Here is a 19,074-nt window from a genome sequence, read left to right on the forward strand (position 1 = left end):
CGACGATGTCCTAAGTATGTGTGTATGATCGCATTGTTCAGAAATAGATACAAGTTACTAAGCAGTAAGCACGATCAAGTCTCTCTTGAACATTGGGAAAATTGTAAACATAAGCCATAGATGACAAGGCATTTCCTCGCCACGAAGCGCCACAGCAACAGCATTTGTAACTTCCCCCCTTCTCCAATGGGCCTTCAGTCAGACAGAACGGCGTTCAGTTGAGTGTCGAATGGTTCGGCGGAATCACAAGGCGAAGGATTCTCGTCGCCTTGAGCGGATGCTCTTCCTTTTGCAGCTTTTCCGCAAGGAGAGCATCCTGGCGAATCTGAAAAGCTTCCTTGGTCATCAGCCGACTCTCCAGCTCAGTTGCGATTTCCTGAAGTAAGGTGGGATGTAACTCATATGAGGGCACTGGGTCCAACGTTGTCGCATTTGTCAGCTTCAGGTTCACGTTCACCCAGGTCAGGCGTCCAGTCTCGCGGAATCCACAGAAGTGCATGTACGGACGAGACCACGTTCCATCAACATGCAGAGGCAGCGGCCAGCCAAAGATGGTCGAGTCGAGATCAAGGGTTTCTAGCGCGGTCAAGTCCCTGGCGAAGCGCTCGCAGACAGACGACCAGGCGATATCGCTCTTTCTCTTGAAAGTGCGGTGCTCATTTAGGAGGGGCTCGTTGTACGTCGTGTTTCGCAGCTCAAGGTGCTTGATAGCCGCCTTCGCGTCGGGGATGACGGTGTCGAGGAATCGACGTGCGCTATGTGTGGTACAGAACAGAAAATGCGTGTTGGAGTAAAGGAGTTGCAGCGTTTCACGGTAGATACCTTTGCAGGTGAAAATGAGTCCGGTCGAAAACAGTCCCCGGCAGGAGGTTTCATGATAGAGCTGGTGTGTATTCGGATCACGTTGGCCGATTTCGTTGTAGGTTAGCTTGTAGCGAGGCCTTACGGAAGCGTTGCGGTCGATGGACACACGATAAGAGTCCCACAGATAGCCGTAAATCTTCATGCGGACCTCTCCGGGCAGCTGCAGCAGGGACGGCAGAGTTTCGGAGGTAAGGTCCATTCGAGTCAGGACACCATCCTGGGTCGCTGGCTTCTGCAGGACTGGGGGGAGAGGGGCTCTTTCGGAAGCGGCGAAGCGAGCAATCTCGTTTTGCTTGGTGTGCTCGAGGTCCGAATTCTTGAACCACTCCCACTCATCAGGGCTGGGGAGATTGGTGACACCGCAGATGTACTCATCCAGGCAGTGGGGGGAGCATGGCCGACTGGAAGCAGCAGTACGAGCCTTGAGGTTCACCAGGTATTCGAAGTCTCCCTCGGTGTGTTCCTCATGGTGGTGGTGCTTTGGATCGAAGGGACTGGCCCCATCAGGACCAACAGGGATATCTTGATCAGCCATGTTGATAAAAGATAGGTTAAGAAAGATGATGATAAGAGAGACAAGAAAACAAGAGAGATGTGTGTGTGCCCAGATGGAAAGAGCAGCCGCCGACTAAGCGGCGACGACTAAGCTCCCCGTCATTTTCGCGGGACGGCATCATTAATGCAGCTCTCTGTGTACCTTAGGTCAATATCCAGGTAGGTTATGTAGCGAGGCATGATAGGAATCATGCTCTCGACGGTGGTGCAATCTACCAGAGAGAAGGCCGAAGATGTCCGACGTTGCTGCTATCGGTGAGCACATAAGGAACACACGCACGAAATCGCACGTTAACAGAAGGAATCTGCCCGGCTGTAGTATGTAGTTGCCCGCTGTGAAGTGATGGCAGTGAAGAGTAGAGGGAGAACACGTGATGTCAATCAACAAAGAGAACTACATAATCCACGCTAACCGGATTCGTCCCGATCTTCCCGCTTTCTTCTGTCCTGAACACCAAAAACGGTGTCTTCCTTTTCCTCCTTTCTCTCGTCATGTTCCTCTCTACTGCCCGCCAGATTGCCCCTGCATCTCACTTCCTGTCCGGTCGAATCCCATTGACCACACTCTCCCGTCGTGCCTACAGCACTCCATCTCGCCCGCCACCACCACCGTCACCACCCTCATCCTCCCCCCATACCAACCGCTCGCATTTCAAGGTCCTCCCAATCCTCGCCATCATCGCCCTCGGCTCCGGGTCCTACATCCTCCTAGTCAAATCACGCACAGGAACCAACCAGAACCCCCGATCGTCATCGAACTAGCCTCACCACCATCCCCCACACAAAGTTACAACACCAAATAAGCAAAAATGGCCAACGTCACCCTCGACACCAACACCGCCCTGCCGGCCTCGCAGCCTGCCCCGCCAACAACCTCCACCAACACGACCCCGCGCTTCTCCACCACAGACGTGACAGTGGTCTTCTTCCTCGGCGGACCAGGCAGCGGCAAGGGCACGCAGTCCGCCAACCTAGTGAAGGACTACGGCTTCGTGCACCTCTCCGCAGGCGACCTGCTGCGGGCCGAGCAGGTGCGCGAGGGCAGCCAGTACGGCGAGCTGATCAAGTCCTACATCCGGGAAGGCCAGATCGTGCCGATGGAAGTGACGGTGAAGCTGCTGTCCAACGCAATGGCCGAGTCCCTCGCCGCGGGCAGTGCTGCCGGCGCGGAGAAGGGCCACAAGGCCCGCTTCCTGATCGATGGGTTCCCGCGCAAGCTGGACCAGGCTGTCTTCTTTGAGGACACTGTTTGTCCGTCGGAGTTGGTGCTTTTCCTTGATTGCCCCGAGGAGGTTATGGAGGCACGCTTGCTGAAGCGCGGGGAGACGAGTGGGCGCGATGATGATAATGCCGAGTCTATTCGGAAGCGGTTCCGCACTTTCGTGGAGACCTCCATGCCTGTTGTGCATGCTTTCGAGAAGCAGGATAAGGTTGTTTCGGTCAAGGCGACTGGCTCGGTTGATGAGGTGTATGCTGTTGTTAAGGCAGGCATTGAGGCCCGCGGTTTGCATCCTCTGTGAGGTGGGTATGGTATATATGTCAATTTATGTTGCGTGGACATCTGCTATAGAATGTAGACTTTCTTTTGCTCCCTCCCAACTTCGCCCATCTTTAGATAATAGAAACTCTGTCCAAGTCTAAGAATTGATATTCTGCTATAGAAATAAAAAAAAAAAAAAAGAAAAGAAAAGAACAGCGAGGAAAGATGACAAAAGAAAAGGGTTGTTCCTCTTGGACGCATAAACAAGATAAACATGACATGAACTCGTGGGGATCCCAAAATAACCAACTTCCCAACCGCGCACGTCCTAGGACATCCACCATTTTCTACAAAAAAATAAAATTCTTCCGAGCGGCCTTGCTTTTGGTTTTTTTCCGTCTCTCTTCTCGTTAAAAAACACCATCCATGCACATAGCAGAAACCACCTTCTTACTCAGCACCAGCCTCAACCTCGCGCGGTTGTGCCTGTGCCGGTGGCTGCGGCTGCGACTGTGGCTGCTGGGGATTCCGCCGGCGGTCACCACCAGCACGAGCCTTATCCCCGAATTTGCCCTGAGCCGCCGCCTCCTGGTCAGCAGCAGCTTGGATACCTTCGCGGACGAAACGCTCCTTCTCGGAGCGGACAACGTCCAGCACGCTCTCTAGCGAGCGGCGCCAGACCATCAGACGGCCCTGCACCTCGGCCCACTGCTTCTCGCCGAAGACGCGGTAGGTGGCGCGGTGGACGAGGAACTCCGACTTCAGCTGCGAGAGCTTGCCCTCGACCAGGCCGGCGCGGATGGTGTCGATGACCCACATCTCGACGTCAGAGTCGGGAATGCGCAACGCCGAGACGATGGAGGAGTAGGGGAGGGAGCGCGACGGGGTGGACGCGGCCAGCGAGGTCAGAGTGAGGAGCCGCATCTTGGTCTGCAGGGCGGTGCCGGCGTCGGCGAGCACGCCGTTGGAGATCGAGGCGAGCGGGTTGGCGGAGACAAAGGCCTCGTAGGCATCGAGGGTGTCGGAGGTGAAGATCTCGAGGAGCTCGAAGAGCGTGCTGTCGCTGGAGCGCAGGGCCTGCACGGCATCCGAGGCCGTCAGGGGGGTGAAGTCGAAGACGGTGGAACGGCGCAGGGCCGAGGCGAGAGCGCGCACAGCCAATTCGCGGGCCGCGGGCTGGCTGGCGTCCGCGGCGGGGATGGTCTCCAGCGCTTTGACGACGTGCGACTGAGCCAGCTCGTCATCGCCTGCGGCCGTCGAGGCGTCCGCGATTGCCAAGTGCAACTTCTGCGCCTCCTCGTTGTCCAGCTCCCAGGCCGTCAGCCATGTCTCCAGCTGGCTCGTCAGCTGCGGCTTCAGTGCTTCAAAAGCGTACCCGGACCCGGACTGCCGGATCACGGCGACGATTGCCAGCAGGACGTGGTACCGGCTCGAGTCATTGGTGGACAGGGTGTTGAAGATGGTGGTGAGGATGGAAATGGCGAGGGTGGGACCAAACTGCGGCGAGGTGGTGATGGGCTTGGCGAGGTAAGTGCAGATGCGAGGGAGGAACACGTCCGGGTCGGAGGACTGGTGGACGAGGTGCACGAGGAGGTTGTAAGAGGATGTGATTTCTGCATTGAGGTGGTCAGTCTTCGTTTTTTTTTTTTCTTTTTCCCTTTGTTCGGCGGGGGGGACCCAGCATCCAACACTCACCCTTCTCGGGGGCGCCGTTCAAAGCCGTCGCGGACGACACAAGCTTCTTCAGGACTTCATCGCGCTGCTTGAGATCGGGCTCGCCTTCGGACTGTTCCTGCTCGCGGAGAGGTTGGAGGAGCGGGGCGATCTCGGACTGGAGGGTAGCGCCCTCGGCCTTGCGAAGAGCGTCGATGTACTGGGCAAACTCCTCGGCGAGCTCGGAGAAGGAGCCCTCGATGAGGAGGGTGTTGGTCGGAGCGGGCATGATGGGGTGGATGGTGGGTGAGAGTAGAAGGGAGAGAGAAAGAAAGAAGGAGGGAGTGTTTCTTTGACGGTGGAGCCCGAGTATCGATCAGTGGGAAATTTCAGTGTGTGCCAAAGTCTTGGCGAGAGACTCAACCACAACCAACTACAACGACCCTTGGCGGGTAGCAACTACGACTTTTTACCACGCATTTCAAAGGAATTATGATTAAGAGAATAGTTCAGTCCACGTCCTCTGACGTAGGCAAATACCTCCGCAAAAACAACAAGACAGGGAAAGACAAGCGTCCACGCTCATAGATATGTGGGCAACATCTTCAGTGACGAGCACTCGAAGAAGGGATGAGGGGGAATCGATTCAAAAAGCCAGCACAAAACCGTCATCGCGTGGAGATAAGTGGATAGAACAAGGAAGAAACACGAGATGACCCAGACCGAAGACACCCCCGAAGGCTTACAGAACCAGACGCATGGCAAAGAACATCGCACCGGCGAACAGGCCGGTCGTGTAGCCCTGCAGACCGTCCATCATGGCTGCGTTGCTGGTGGTGCTAGCAGCAGCCACGGAAGAGACGGATCCGCTATTGGCGCTGTTGCTGCTGGAGCCGGTGGCGGTGGTCATGGACAGAGTGCTCGAGGGATGCATCGAGGACGAAGAGGTGGTGTCGGTCGCACTGGCGTTCTTGCTACCGCACTTGGCACTCTTCTTGCAGGCGCGCTGACCGGTGGAGTCGTTGGGGTGCGAGTCGATGCACTGGCCGTAAGTGGCCTGGCAGACGTAGAAGGGGACAGTCTCTACGTAGGAAGAAGAGTCGGGAACAGTGCCGTCACTGCACATGCACTGGTACTTCAGAGTGGACTGGAGGGCAGAGTCAGTAACAGACGGAATATTCTCGTTGGATTGGCATACAGGATCGCAAGTGTTCTGCTTGACATCACCTTTGCAGATTTCAGGGCACGTATTCCGCTGGCCCAGGCACCAGGAGTCTGTGAATCGGTGGTCAGTGATGCCCATTCCGAGGAGGGAAAGGTTCGGACATACTCAGATCATCGGTCTTGACCAGGCCAATGTTGAAGCCAGCCGGCATGTTGTAGGCAGTGGAGTTCTGGCCCACGGCCGAGGCGACCAGGGCAGAGAGAGCAACGATAGTAGAACGCATGGTGATGGATATGGAAGAGGAGGAGTGGATGCAGATGTGGATGGTAGATGGATGCAGAGTGTGGTGTGACGGGAAAGGGAGATGATGGGAAGAAGAAGGAAGAAGAAAGAAAGAAAGAAAAGAAAGAGGAAGAAGAGAAGAAGAAGAAGGAGCAAACACACAGGACAATAACAAGGAGGCAGGAATGGGAGTGTCGCACCTTCCCTGTGCGGACTACATATCTGCCAGGGAAACGCCGCCCTGTGTTGCATACTTCATCTACCCTCGTACCAACTATACTACAGTATCACATATTCCTCGGTCAGAAACACTATGCATTCTCGAGATTAATCCTGAATTGCTCGCACGATCGCAGGGATCATGTACGATTTTCTGTCTCACTGGATAAACAACTCGAACTCCTCGACATTCCTCACCCATTCCTCATCGCCAGAATAAACACCTCCTTGCGGCTGTCATCTCCGAGCGCAGACATACTCGCGCCAGGAACATGCCTATGCCCTCAAGTATACCGCTCCAGGCAGAAATAATCGATTGTATCAAACATCGACCAAGTGACTTCCAATCCATCCGATCTATACTGATCTGTAGCTCAGGGCACACCCCATCATGTGATCTACCATACACGTGACCACTCTGATCTATGGACCGAGGTAAACGCAGCGAGTGGCCGAACGAACGACAAGACGTAAAAGAAGCTTCAAACACAATTGATCCCCTCCCCAATCCTGCCCTTCTTCGCAAAACCCCAAAATGGCCGACCCAGACCGCGAAATCGCTCAACTCCGTACTAATACCTGGGCCAACAACCTCATCGCCTCACCGGACTACACCGCCATCCCAACAGACTCACGGCGCTTCAAGCCTAGCACCGGCGAAGACGGCTTCTTCGCTGGAACGCTCGCGACAGCACAGACAATCCCACACTTGGTCACACTGCAACGAACGAAACTCGCCCCCGTATTAAACGAGGTCCCTACATGGCTGCCCACGACGAAAGACGATGCCGCGAGTGCCGCAAAGCCCACCCCGGGCGTCAACCCGGCGGATATCATTATGATTTTTGATCTCGGGTCACCGGGTCTATCGGGCCATCCGGCTACCCTGCATGGAGGGCTTGTTGCGACGCTGATTGATGAGGCGATGTCCTTGGCTGTTGCGGCTCATACTTCTAGCCCTATAGCTGCAGCTCCATCGGCGCCGACGACCGCCGAGAGCGAGAGTGATGTGGATAAGAACCCGCGCGGTAGGACCTTTACGGTGCAGTTGGATGTGCGGTATCGCAAGCAGGTGGTTACACCGGCGCTGCTGGTTGTGCGGAGTAGAGTTGTTGGGCGCGTGGGGAGGAAATTCTGGGTTCGGGCTCAGGCGGTGCAGGAGGATGAGCAGAGTGCGGGCGGTCATCTGGAGTGGGCGACGAGGAAGGTGGTCAAGGCGGATGCGATGGCTTTTTGGATTGTTACGTCGGAGACGAAGCTTTGAGTGGGGGATGAGCATTAGAGATGGGGGTTCCCCTTCATGTATATAAGATTGAGGGTTTGCACATACTACACTACATACAGTACACAGTATAGAAACTACTATAAACAGGTCTGTTTCTATTCCGCAATCCTATATACAAGTGTAAATAAACCCCAGATTACAGCTTCTGCTGCACCTTCCTGCTTCCCAAATTCCGACTAGCACTAACAACTAGTCCAACCTGTGTACTCAACGCAACAACCTCCCCATTGCGATCCAACACCGTCACATCCAGATCGGTGCGTCCATCGCGCACCACCTTCGTCACAATACGACTATACAGCCACTCAACCCCCTCCGCAGGGAGACGCTTCTTCATATCGATATTGAGCGTAACAGTTGGATACCAGAACTTGGCCATGTTGTCAGGCAAATCCGTGCCCTTCTCCTTAGCCACCGCCGTCGCAGAGACTTTATCAAACCCGTCCAGCGCCATGGGGAACATGTCGAGCAGATACACGACCGCCGCGTCGGTCCAGCGCGCATTGACGTCCTTGCCGGGCCGGAAGCGCGCCCACTGGTCTATAGCCAGCGATCCCGTGCGCCGCTGCTGCGCTTCTCCTTTGCCGGGGCCATATAGCTCCAGCTGCGCGGCTGCGCGCCGGAATTCGCCAAAGGGTGGGTCGAGGAGCGACCAGGCGCCGTCGGAGCCGCGTTGCGCCAGGGCCGCGAAGTCAATTTCCCCATTCGGCCCGGATCCAGGCGGCGGAGATGGGTGTGGCATCCACCCCGTCGCAGCGCTGATCCCTTCCTCCGCCTCCGGCGGGCTGACCGTGATGTAGCCCGCGACTTTGACCTCGAAGGTGTCCTTGTGCTTCTCGGATTCCTGGAGCAGTCTCACGTGAATGGTGCTAGTGCGCAGGCCCAGCTTGACGTCTTCGACTTCGCAGATTGCGGTCCCGGAGGCCGTGCGGCGGAGGAAGGAGAGTTGCAGCGAGATAGGAGTGGCGGGGCTGGAGTATTGTTTAGGATGGGCGTAGGAGAAATGCGTCATTGCAAGGCGGTATAGGACTGCTGTTGTGTAGCCGCCATGGGGGACTGACGGGTGTTTGTTAGCTTGGTTAACTGAATTGGGGAGAGCGTGTAGTGATTGGTAAAATGGTACCTGTTCCGATACACCACTCCGGGTGCAGGTAGGCTCCGTACTTGTTGGAGCCCTGGGGAGTGACGCGAATGGCGTCCTCGAAGACGGAGTTGAGAGGGGGCGACATGATGGGTAGAGAGTGAGAAGTGAAGTGTTGAGAGAAGAGAATTATTATGATTCGAAGCTCTTAACTTGTTTCTCCGCGAATGATCACGATCACCTCGGTGCGTACTCGGAGAACCTCGGCAGTCAGCCTTATCTTATCGGAGATAGTATCACAGTGGAAACCGAAATCTTTGTATGAGAAAAGACTACAAAAGACCTATGTATCTACTGTATGTCCGTGTATAAACTTTCCATCTCAATGAACACCAGTGGAAAGAACTCGAAATCAAATCGTCGCAAAAGACCAATTTATGAAAGAACTCCGGGTCTCGTTTTTAACATCATTCGTCTTCACATAGTCGCATCGATCTCGCTGTCTGCAGCGGTCACTGAACAGGTAACGTCGCCGCAGTCACCTCTGGATTGGCCAGTTGTTGCAGGCAAGAGAGGACACCTGGAGTTGCAATTAGCATTCCTGATCAACTGTGAATCATCCAAACACCTACCAGTCACTCCCTGCGTCAGGGTCGCCTTTGCATCCGTATTCCGCGACCCCAGAGTCACCGTCATGACATAGTCAACTGCCTTGGCCATCTCGAGCTTATTGGCCCACCGGAAGACAGGCTCATCTTCACGGCCATCGCCTACAACGAGCAGAAAGTCTGGCTTGGTGGTATCTCCGCCGTGATTTTCTAGACAGCGGCGCCACACCAGTGCAGCGGCAGAGGCCTTGCTAGTGTCGACGTTCTCGACGACTAAGGCGCCTTCAACGGGGATGGCGTGTACGCCCTGACTGGCGCAAGCGTCGTTGATATTGCCCGCACACTCGGCGGCAAGTCGCGCCCCGACAGTCCGGTCCTCGACGGATCCGTAGTGGAATACCAGTGAGCAGTGCCGCTCTTCAATCCAGCTACCCTCGGACCGTTCCTGGAAGTAGGAAAGGATGTGTGAAACGCTGTCCTTCCAAGCCACCATATGCGCCTTGTCGGCGAGATTGGTCCATTTGTCGGCATTGGGCTCGCGCACGAAACACCCGTTCTCGGCAATGAGTCCCAGGTTGGGGACCACGCGGAAGAGGCGTTCCATCTCCTCCGGCATGCGTGCGCTCATCACATAAACAACATTCGCAGGGTCGTCGGTTAGCTCGGTCAGGGTGGTGATCGCCCGCTGAGGCGTGGTGAGAATGATGCTGCGCGGTGACCCCCACGATGCGAGCGTGTCTTCGTAGTCGACGATCATAAGTCGACGTCTTGAACGTCGGTACCGCTCCTCGAGCCGGGGAATGGACAGCCGGGGGACGGCCATGCTCTCGCGCGAGGATTGTTCGTTCCACACCCGACTCAGGGTCTCACTAAACGACTTGACCCAGTTGGAGGTCGAATTCTGTAGAACGGCAGCACGCATCCTCTCCCACACCTCTTTGCGTTTCTTCTGGTCCCGGGTCAGCGCGGTGTGGATAGCCGCTGAGCACTGTCGATAGTCCCATGGGTTGACCAGAAGCGCAGCATTTCCAAAGACCGATGCGCTTCCCGTGAATTCACTGAGGATCAAGGATCCGTATGCTTTGTCGCCGTAGCGGCCGTCTTGGCAGTAAACAAACTCATGACTGGTCAAATTCATTCCCTCGCGGAGACTGGTGATCATGAGGGCGTCCGCAACGGTGATAAGAGCGAGATACTGCGGAAAAGCTAGATCTTGCTTGAGGAAAACCAAGGGCTGATGGGCGAGAGTGGAATGAGTGGAATTAATCCGCATGGCAATGTCGGAGATGGTCGCTTCTAGCTCAGGCTGTTCTGTGGTGCTGGTGGCGACCTGGATGAGAACAACTTGATCTGCCCATTTCGGGTAGGTGTTGAGAAACAATTCGTAGCTCAGAAGCTTCTGCCGGATACCCCGAACCGAGTCGATCTTGTCACGAGCGACAATCAGTCTCTTCCCGTGGTATCGTTTGGAGATTGTCGCGACCCAGCGCTCCACGTCTGTAGCCTGGCGGCGCTTGTCCCAGGAAGTTGGATCGATGCCAATCGGAAACGTGCCCACATTGATAAATCGGTCCTCCATCTGAATTCCCTCGTTGGTAGCTTCCACACACAGGATGCGACTGCATGTTTGCAAGAAGTGGCGACAGTACTCGTCAGTCTGGAACCCGAGGAGGTTGGCTCCCAACATGCCCTCCAGGAGTTCTTTGCGTGGAGCCAGACACTTGAAGACTTCGGATGACGGGAAGGCAATATGCAAGAAGAAGCCGATCTGAGCATCGGGCAGCATCTTCCGGAGCATGGCTGGAACTAGCAGGAGATGATAATCCTGCACCCAGATGGAGTCGCCCCGCTTCCACTGTTTGGCAATGCGATCTGCAAATGCCTGGTTGAGCTTGACATAGTAGATCCACGAATGATCCTCGTATGCCTTGCTCTTTGGGTTGTCTGGAATCTGGTAGTGAAAGACGGGCCAGAGGATAGTCTTACAGAAATGGGTGTAGTGGCCGTCAAAGTCGCCGTCATTGACAAACACCGTCACAGACCCATACTGATTCTGAAGCTTCTCTGCAATGGCAGTCTTCGTGTATGGTGAGAGTGCGTTTGTCGGCATTCCCAACGTGCCCACCCACATCATATCATCTATGCATCCATTGTCCGTTGCCGAGCGGACCGCATTGCGCAGACCACCATTGCCTTGCTCTGCAGTTTCCACGGTCCATTCCACTTTGGAGAATGATTCTTTGCGACCACGGTTGTCGGAGTTTTTCAAGGCTTGGTATGGTGCAGGCTCCGCCCCGGGCGTTCTGAGTGACACAGGTTCTCTCAGCGGGACGATTTGGTCCTGGTGCTTCAAGATGGAGGGAGACGGAGACACCATTGTCTGCGGCTTTGGCTGGGTCAGTGAAGTTGTCGCACCCCATGCTGGCGAATGGCCCTCGCTTTCTGTGAGCTGTGGGGTTTCCTCGGCGATCACTTCGGGAAATGGATACCCTGAGCTCTCCTTCTCTGCTTGGTGCAGGCTAGCTGTGAAGATGCGCTCATGATCGGTGGTTGCACCGGGTGTAAGACCTGGCGGTGCTGATGGATTGATCTTCCCAAACAAACTGGCGCCTGCAGTGGGTTGTGAAGTGACGGGTTCAGGGGGGAGTTTGATGGCCGTCGGCGGAGCTGTAGCAGCCACGGATGGAGTTACCGATGGGCGATGATTGCGAGAGTTGGCGACATGGAAGTTGACGGTGTATGGCAGGAACCTGGGTGTAGTTACGTGGGGTCAATCAATGGCCCTCGGCGGTTCAATTGGAAACTCTGGAGGCAACTTACAGCGATGCAATGAAGACGGTCATGGCGAATATGGCCCCAGCCGTGGAGGAGGAGGACCAGAGTCGGAATGGACTGAACGAAGGGAAATAGGAGCGAATGATGATGCTTACTCACTCCAGAGGTTCAACGTTGCCATGTCTTCACAACTACGTCATGTGCCGATCGGAAGCAAGGAAGATGGTAGGACAATACCTAGACAAACAATGATGGGAAAGAGAGGGAGGAGAGTGATGGAGATGAGAGGGAGATCAGACCAGAAAGAAATCGAGGCGAGAAGAAGAATCACCACCGAACCAACTAGTAAGTAGTAGTAATCCCGACCATAATAAAGAAGTGCTGTGACGGTAATTTCCGCCTTTATCCGCATCCGATGCAACTTTACTTCTACACTCATCCGTTCGTTTCACCACCACCCACCAGGCCATGACCCTGCGTCTGACTTCTGCCCCGGTCTCTGGTATTAAGAAACGGTCCTCTACTGCTCGCACTCACCCCTCGCCCTTTGCTGCCCATGCGCGCCGCAAGCCCACCTCCAGCGGGGCCGGTGTGAAGGGTGCCGCCTCGGACTGGGGAGTCGATGACCCCCTGCCGGACCAAGGCAGCTCACAGTATATCTCCGAGACAGCGCCTGTCCAAAATGTGGTGCAGGCGATCCAGTATATCCGGACCGGCATGTTCGACGAGCTGCCCGCCCGAGCAGGCATGAACAGCACCCGTATCGCCGAAGTCCTCAACCTGCGCCGCTCGCTGCCACCTCTCGCCTCCGTGGCCCACGTACATACCCTCCTCGATGCGCCGACTCAGGTCGAACGGGAGATTGTGGAGTTGGTTCAGTCGGGTCGGGTTCGGCGCTTGATTGTTCCTGGCCGTGGCGGTGACGCTGCGGGACTGGGCGACTGCTTGGTTCTGGCCGAGGAGTGGGAGGAGCTGGTACGAGGGAACCCTGCGTTGGGTGCCTCGGTCAAGGGTGAGTATGTTTGGTTGTCTTTAGATGGGCATCGGATCTGACACATACGCAGAGAAATTCCTTGATATCCTCAGTCGCATTGGCACTAGCTCCGCTATCTCGCAGAGCGTCTTTACGCCAGACGAGTATAGGGCGCTGATACGCGCCGGGTTCCTGGTGTCCTCGTCGGCATTCACACAGGGCTCGTTGAGCATCGCATCTCTACCCAATTTGCCCCAAACCACTTCGACACCATCTGCCAGCCGAAGCGAGTCAACCCCCATCAGAGGCAAACCCATACAGTCCGACGCCCAGGCTCGCTCCGCAACTCTGTTCTTGTCTCTTCCCAACACGGGCACCTATCTGCGCCTGCTAGGAGCGGGTCGCGCACACCTGCTGACACTTCTACGGCGGTCCAGCTCAGCCGAAGCACCACTAAGTCTATTGAAAGACCGGTGGGATGGCGCCGTGGAGACTGAGAAAAGTTTCCACATGGCGAAGAGAGCGCGAGGAGAATTTGCGGGAGTCTTGCCTGGCAAGACGAAGAAGTGGAAGGATCTGTACGGGATGCAGTTTCGCTGGGTGCTGGAAGAAGCCCTGGGCGCGGGCCTGGTCGAGCTATTCGAGACTGGCAGTGTGGGACCGGGGGTGCGCTGCTTATAGATCATAGATTGTATAATAGAGGTAAAAAAAAAATAGCCCTGGAGGTATTTCACGATAACAGTTATTGTTCCACGATAAGCTGATAGACTAACATTTGCCCCTTTGTTGATACCCCCCGAACCTAGCTACGTCAACTCTGGTTCTCATTCATCCCAACACCCATTCGCAATGCCTCTCATCCAACTCAGTCCGCACGCCTTCATCTCCCTCCCGGCGCACCCATCTCTCCCCCCCAACTCAGCCCGTCCAGAACTATCCCAGTTCATCACCACCGCCCTCCGCGAAGCCATCTCCCTTCTCGACACGACCATCCCCTCCACCCTAACCGCAGACTCGAAGCTCCGTCCGGCGCCGCCATCGCACGCGAAAGTAAAGCTACTGCGCGGGTGGAGAAAACCCGCACAGTCAGACTCTAGTCAAGCTCAAAACGGGCCAGGGAAGGGCGAGTTTTGGGTCTGTCGCCTAAGCGAACATGTTGACTCAGCTGTGTCTGGCACGGCGTCTTGGGAGGAGTTCGAGGATGGATTGCGGCACGATCATGCGAAGCACGAGATGGAGTATACGCCCAGCGTGACGGCTCTGGAGAACTTGTTACAGTGGGAGGGCCCGGAGTTGGAGATGGAGCTGGAGGTCGAGGGAGTGGTGTATACGGATTTCGAAGTGGAGGGTCAGTCGAAGCTCTTACTTTCTCTCTTTCTCCTGCTAACACTGTGATCCAACTAGTCAATCTGATCACACACACCTTCCGTCCAGGCGCGCTGATCGCGCCGCGCTCGTTTGTCTCTCTGACCATATCCGCCAAAATCAGCAACAAGCTAGACCCCGAGCAGGTGCAGCAGCAACAGCAGAGCCCACCAGGATTCGTCACTATCCAAATACCATTACACCCAGACCCATCCTCTACGCCGGCAGAGCTGCACCAAAGAATCCACTCCACCGTGCCGCGGAGAACAATATTCGCCAGCTACGCCAGCGTAGAGCGCGTCGTGTCGCGCCGCTCTTCCACCCAGGGCAGCGCTAATTCAGAGACTACGGGTTCCGGCCATGTACTGTGGACTATGGCGACAACTTCCGACGCCGGTGGGTCGATCCCGCAGTGGGTTCAGAGGAACTGGACGTTGGGGGGTGTTCCGCGCGCGGTCGTTGCGGATGTGGGATTGTTTATTGGGTGGACTGACGAGCGGAGGAAGAGTCGAGTGATGACTGGTAGCTCTTGATTATCTCTGTCCTAAACAGATGGGGAAGTGTTTCTCGAAGGTAGGGCAGATGCCGACGAATACGAATATACATGACTGTATCCTAGTTCATTGACTACATAGTTAAACCGATGTAGGCACTCTTATGCCAAACACAGCAAAAAGCCCAGCACAACACTAACTATATTCCTCCCCTCCCTAACCTAAAAAGCATTGCTCACAACACTATAGGCATGCAACGCAGCAGACAACCCAACAGCCCAGCCATTATCACTAATCCCATTCTTGAAGTACCAACCAGAGCTAGCCCACAGCAGCGCATTAACAACACCAGCAACGGCTCTGTTCAGCGGATCCTGGAGGGCCAGCGGGTTCCGGGACCATTGGTAGTGAATGATACTGGTCATCAAGAAAAGGGCGCTCCCCTGGTACCAGCCGACTTTGGCGCAGGACCATGCCTTGGTGCGCGCGAGGGACTTAAAGCGTGGATCGGCTTGCCATTCTCTGCCGCTGACCTAGAGGATTGGAGCATTTGTTAGTCGACGGAATGGCGCGGATAGATACGGAGGGCGTATGGAGGTAGTTTTACCGTGTGTGCGAGGGAGAGGACGGCGAAGGTTACGGCGGATGCCTGCAGGGAGCGCGATGGGGTGGCCATTGTGATTGTGGAAGGAGATGATCGATATGATGTGGGAGTGATGATAGGAGGTTAGGTAGTGGGTGTGAGGTGGAGGAGGTCTGCATCAAAAGCCGTGGAGCCGTGCCTCGGTTCACCTGGTGTGGGGAACTCCACAATAACGTGCAGGTCCACTATAGACAGCAGGTGATGGTATGTATAAGGACTCGAAAATACTATGATGGGACTGTTCGATATGGGGTTCATATTGACGATTTGAGGCGAAGGGGATTTGGGAGTTGAGGATGATTTAGATGTGGTGTTCTGGAGAAACCAGCTTCTACAGAGCAAAAAGTTCTACAGCAGCCATGAAGCACAGCACAAACAGTTGGCTATGTTGATCTAATCCTACAGCACACAGGAGACCACATACACAATAGAACAAATGTCAATTAATACCACCGTACACAAGACAGATCGCCACCGGGCCGAATAAATGCGTAGTCGTCCTAGGTATGTAATGTTACGAGAAGGGAGAAAGAAGAAAGCCACTAGCTCCGGGCAGACATAAGGATGCCCAGATAGACACCGACCTTGCAAAGTGAGAAAGAGAAAGACCACCAGAACAAATTTGACAAATATTGGTGTCCTGCAGGATCGCAATGGGAGGGGGAATTTGTTTGAAGGAAGACAGTGCTTCCGACCTCGAATCAATCATGCTCGACCAGCGCTGGAAATGCATCAGGGTGAACACACGAGTGCGAGAATGAATAGTTGATTGTCAATTATAGCCGTTGATATACTGCAACGGATCTCGCATCACTGTCTGGTTCGTCCCCATGGTCGATGGGCAGATAGACGGGCAGATCCGGTAGATTCGACCCCCGAAGGAGATACGAGAAAAGAGAATGCTGGTAATTAATCCAAAAGGCCTCCTAGCTGACGATGTAGTGTTTTCTGTCGAGCAGTTTTGTGCTGATGCGAAGTCGAATACCAAAACGAACAACGGAGAGAGATATGAGAGAGTCGGGTAATGAACGAACGATCTCGGTAGAGAGTCGGTGGTTAAACGAAACGAAGCGCGATCACACTTCCGTATGTGGGAATCGCAAGGTGTTGATGCAGGAAAGAAAAGTAAAAACTCCAGAAGATGCATGGACGTTGAAGCCGAGGGTGGTGGTGTGGCTGAACAACTCCGAATGTTTTCCAAGAAAGCGCACGACAAAGGGAATTCAGTAATTTAATTCGGCAGATGACAGATGAATGGCTGGATAATATCCAGGTTGTCGCTATAATGCACGCAAAGTCGACGGCATTGCAACTTCGTTGGTCGGACAACAGTGTGCAGCTAATCATGGAATTGGTATTCCTCCTTCAGAGGCCGTTGGATATCAAAGAGCAGTGCATCAAGCTCGGCCCAGTTGGTCGAGTTGGCCGCAAACCGACGGTGCTTCCTCGTGAGGGTGTGCTGAGAAATATTAGTAGAGGGACATTGCGAATAATGACAGTGAACATACCTCTTCGAAGTCATCAAATTTGTCCCTGCAGTTCTCGCAATACCCGGGTTTCGGGTCTCTCTTCCGCTCAGGCTTCTTCTGCTGGGTTTGCTGGCTGTTCCTGCGCTCTTCCCGTGGCCGCTTCACTCCATTGCCTTCAGTCCTGGTTGCTTCTTTCTCATTGCTGTGGCCATTCTTGCCCTGTTGGATGCTCTTGCCTTTGGAAACATGCTGCGTCGCAGATCCATCAACATGGCGCTGAGGAGCTGCCATGGAGCCCGTTGGAGGAGGACCACCGGCACCTTTTTCAAGAACCTTTCGCTGCAAGCCATGAACTTCCTTACTCAAGCCCGCCTTGGCCCCAGGTCCTGCAGCAGTCGAGGAGATCATCTGAGAGCGAATGGCCGACGTGATGTTGGACGGTTGCACACCAGATGCGGCAGGTTCACGGCCAGCGTAGAAGGGACCGGTTCGGGGGAAATGGGGTGGGATGAAGCTTTCAGAGCTCTTTCGCTCGTGGCCGTCTAGCGAGAGCTTTGCCGGCATCTCTGCCTGAATTGGAGGCGATATACGTCGTCCCTGGCTTCCGCTGGTGTCAGCCTTTGGGCCTGCTGCTCGCTCCGGAGCCGCAGCTTTGGTTTCCCGGGTGCCTCGAGATTCCTGGGCTTTGCGCATGGCGGCTTTGCTCTCCTGGTGTTCACGGATTCGGTGACTGTCATAGTCCTTCCTGCTTGGAGGCTCGTCAATGAAAGGGCATTTACCCAGAGGCGCACTTCTGAACTGCGGCCAAATCCCATCCTGCCGTCTGGGAACCCGCGGATACTCCTTGACCATAACTGGCTTGGTTTTCTCGTTCATATCGTGAATGTAGATGAACGAGCCCTTGAACATGATCATCTCCATCGACGACAAGGGATCACGGTCCGAAGGTCCATTCAAGAGCTCTTGGCGCAGGACTCGAGAGAGGTCATTATCGCCCTTTCCATGCGCGGTATTCCCGCCAGCAGCCTTACTGCGAGCGGCACTATCATGCTGGCCGCCAATCTCGCTGTCATTGATCGTGGTAATCATACGCTGCAACTTTTCCAGCGCCCAGATCTTCATGCCCATCTGCCGGGCTCTCTGGAGGATATCCATATTTCCCTGCTCACGCCGTGTGTCATTTTTCAGAGATGCATGCAAATGCGAGTCACCATTCTTTTCCAGCAACGATGGGTTGACCGTTTGCATGTGGCCATCTCCATTCGCCAGCTCTCCCTCCGCCTCGATCGGGCTTGTGTTCGCGGCTTCGGGGGGGATGGAACGCGATGTGATCACATGGGTGACTAGACGCGAGAAGAACTTCTCCTCTTGCTGGAATGTTGTTAGTACAACTCATAAACAATGCCATCGCATCCACACAAAGGGCCACCCATGGCAACACATTAGATCAAAGGGCAAAACTCACAGCTCCAAGGGCAGTGACCTGGCGAGAACATTTCCGTCGAACATCCTCGGGGATGCTATCAAAGTAAAAGACAAACTGAGGAAAAGCCTTGCGGTAATGTCTCTGCCATTGACGAATAGTATCGAGCGTCTCCGCCGAGGGCTTCTCCGTCTTAGCAGCTTTCGTCTGAAGCGGCCGATCCTTATCCCGGGCCGCGACGAGCTTCTTTTCAAAGGCACTAGGCGTCGCGTTGTTGGACCGCCGCGCAGCGAAGAGCTGCCTCGAGTCTGCACCCTGATAGGCGGCGGATATGGACTTGGTCTGCGCAGGAGACCGGGCATCCGTCTCCGTCACCTGCTTCTTTGGCGGGGGCTGGCCATAGGGAATCTCGATTTGAGTTGGTCGAGCTCGTTTGGCGGGCACGAGGCCGGACCTGTGGGGAGAATTGGTGGCATTCGGCACATTGGCGAGCGGTCGGCGAGTCGACATGTTCAGGGTGGGCTGTGGCGAGGGTGGAATGAACACAGCGGCCATGTGAGTGGTTGGTTGGGGGGAATAATACGCGTCGAGAGAGTGGTGGATTGAGATTCGAAGAGGGGGATGTGTCGAGGTCGAGCACGCGACGTGTTAAGGCACACGTCTAGCAGAGCTCGGGGGTGAGGTTAGAGAGGGGGCATTATTGAGCCAGTATTGCGGAAAAGGTGAGGTGTGGGTGGTGT

The 19,074-nt window shown here is 55.1% G+C and overlaps 11 protein-coding genes across 11 annotated transcripts; 4 read left to right on the plus strand and 7 right to left on the minus strand.

Annotated features, from left to right (window-relative positions):
• Nucleotides 1-214: 214 nt before the first annotated feature.
• Nucleotides 215-1,399, minus strand: PFLUO_LOCUS2744 (uncharacterized protein; the record flags this gene model as incomplete). Its single annotated transcript, XM_073779916.1, has 1 exon — nt 215-1,399. One exon carries the CDS (start codon nt 1,397-1,399, stop codon nt 215-217), a length of 1,185 nt encoding a protein of 394 aa, XP_073636823.1.
• An 829-nt stretch (nt 1,400-2,228) lies between these two features.
• Nucleotides 2,229-2,939, plus strand: PFLUO_LOCUS2745 (bifunctional uridylate/adenylate kinase; the record flags this gene model as incomplete). Its single annotated transcript, XM_073779917.1, has 1 exon — nt 2,229-2,939. The coding sequence occupies one exon, from the start codon at nt 2,229-2,231 to the stop codon at nt 2,937-2,939; it is 711 nt and encodes a 236-aa protein (XP_073636824.1).
• A 410-nt stretch (nt 2,940-3,349) lies between these two features.
• On the minus strand, nt 3,350-4,841 carry PFLUO_LOCUS2746 (uncharacterized protein; the record flags this gene model as incomplete). The annotated part of the gene is made up of 2 exons (XM_073779918.1): nt 3,350-4,512; nt 4,595-4,841. 2 exons carry the CDS (start codon nt 4,839-4,841, stop codon nt 3,350-3,352), a joined length of 1,410 nt encoding a protein of 469 aa, XP_073636825.1.
• A 453-nt stretch (nt 4,842-5,294) lies between these two features.
• On the minus strand, nt 5,295-6,000 carry PFLUO_LOCUS2747 (uncharacterized protein; the record flags this gene model as incomplete). Its single annotated transcript, XM_073779919.1, has 3 exons — nt 5,295-5,699; nt 5,751-5,827; nt 5,883-6,000. 3 exons carry the CDS (start codon nt 5,998-6,000, stop codon nt 5,295-5,297), a joined length of 600 nt encoding a protein of 199 aa, XP_073636826.1.
• Nucleotides 6,001-6,753: 753 nt separating this feature from the next.
• Nucleotides 6,754-7,482, plus strand: PFLUO_LOCUS2748 (uncharacterized protein; the record flags this gene model as incomplete). Its single annotated transcript, XM_073779920.1, has 1 exon — nt 6,754-7,482. One exon carries the CDS (start codon nt 6,754-6,756, stop codon nt 7,480-7,482), a length of 729 nt encoding a protein of 242 aa, XP_073636827.1.
• Nucleotides 7,483-7,639: 157 nt separating this feature from the next.
• PFLUO_LOCUS2749 (uncharacterized protein) lies at nt 7,640-8,732 on the minus strand (the record flags this gene model as incomplete). The annotated part of the gene is made up of 2 exons (XM_073779921.1): nt 7,640-8,559; nt 8,627-8,732. 2 exons carry the CDS (start codon nt 8,730-8,732, stop codon nt 7,640-7,642), a joined length of 1,026 nt encoding a protein of 341 aa, XP_073636828.1.
• A 364-nt stretch (nt 8,733-9,096) lies between these two features.
• PFLUO_LOCUS2750 (Trehalose-6-P synthase/phosphatase complex subunit) lies at nt 9,097-12,035 on the minus strand (the record flags this gene model as incomplete). The annotated part of the gene is made up of 3 exons (XM_073779923.1): nt 9,097-9,164; nt 9,217-11,942; nt 12,013-12,035. 3 exons carry the CDS (start codon nt 12,033-12,035, stop codon nt 9,097-9,099), a joined length of 2,817 nt encoding a protein of 938 aa, XP_073636829.1.
• Nucleotides 12,036-12,435: 400 nt separating this feature from the next.
• Nucleotides 12,436-13,621, plus strand: PFLUO_LOCUS2751 (uncharacterized protein; the record flags this gene model as incomplete). Its single annotated transcript, XM_073779924.1, has 2 exons — nt 12,436-12,979; nt 13,032-13,621. The coding sequence occupies 2 exons, from the start codon at nt 12,436-12,438 to the stop codon at nt 13,619-13,621; spliced, it is 1,134 nt and encodes a 377-aa protein (XP_073636830.1).
• Nucleotides 13,622-13,789: 168 nt separating this feature from the next.
• PFLUO_LOCUS2752 (uncharacterized protein) lies at nt 13,790-14,838 on the plus strand (the record flags this gene model as incomplete). The annotated part of the gene is made up of 2 exons (XM_073779925.1): nt 13,790-14,288; nt 14,345-14,838. The coding sequence occupies 2 exons, from the start codon at nt 13,790-13,792 to the stop codon at nt 14,836-14,838; spliced, it is 993 nt and encodes a 330-aa protein (XP_073636831.1).
• Nucleotides 14,839-15,020: 182 nt separating this feature from the next.
• Nucleotides 15,021-15,475, minus strand: PFLUO_LOCUS2753 (uncharacterized protein; the record flags this gene model as incomplete). Its single annotated transcript, XM_073779926.1, has 2 exons — nt 15,021-15,332; nt 15,407-15,475. The coding sequence occupies 2 exons, from the start codon at nt 15,473-15,475 to the stop codon at nt 15,021-15,023; spliced, it is 381 nt and encodes a 126-aa protein (XP_073636832.1).
• Nucleotides 15,476-16,781: 1,306 nt separating this feature from the next.
• PFLUO_LOCUS2754 (Cdc7p-Dbf4p kinase complex regulatory subunit) lies at nt 16,782-18,889 on the minus strand (the record flags this gene model as incomplete). The annotated part of the gene is made up of 3 exons (XM_073779927.1): nt 16,782-16,901; nt 16,951-18,282; nt 18,377-18,889. 3 exons carry the CDS (start codon nt 18,887-18,889, stop codon nt 16,782-16,784), a joined length of 1,965 nt encoding a protein of 654 aa, XP_073636833.1.
• Between the last annotated feature and the right edge of the window lie 185 nt (nt 18,890-19,074).

Source organism: Penicillium psychrofluorescens, assembly GCF_964197705.1.
Source record: "Penicillium psychrofluorescens genome assembly, chromosome: 2".
Classification (NCBI taxonomy): domain Eukaryota; kingdom Fungi; phylum Ascomycota; class Eurotiomycetes; order Eurotiales; family Aspergillaceae; genus Penicillium; species Penicillium psychrofluorescens.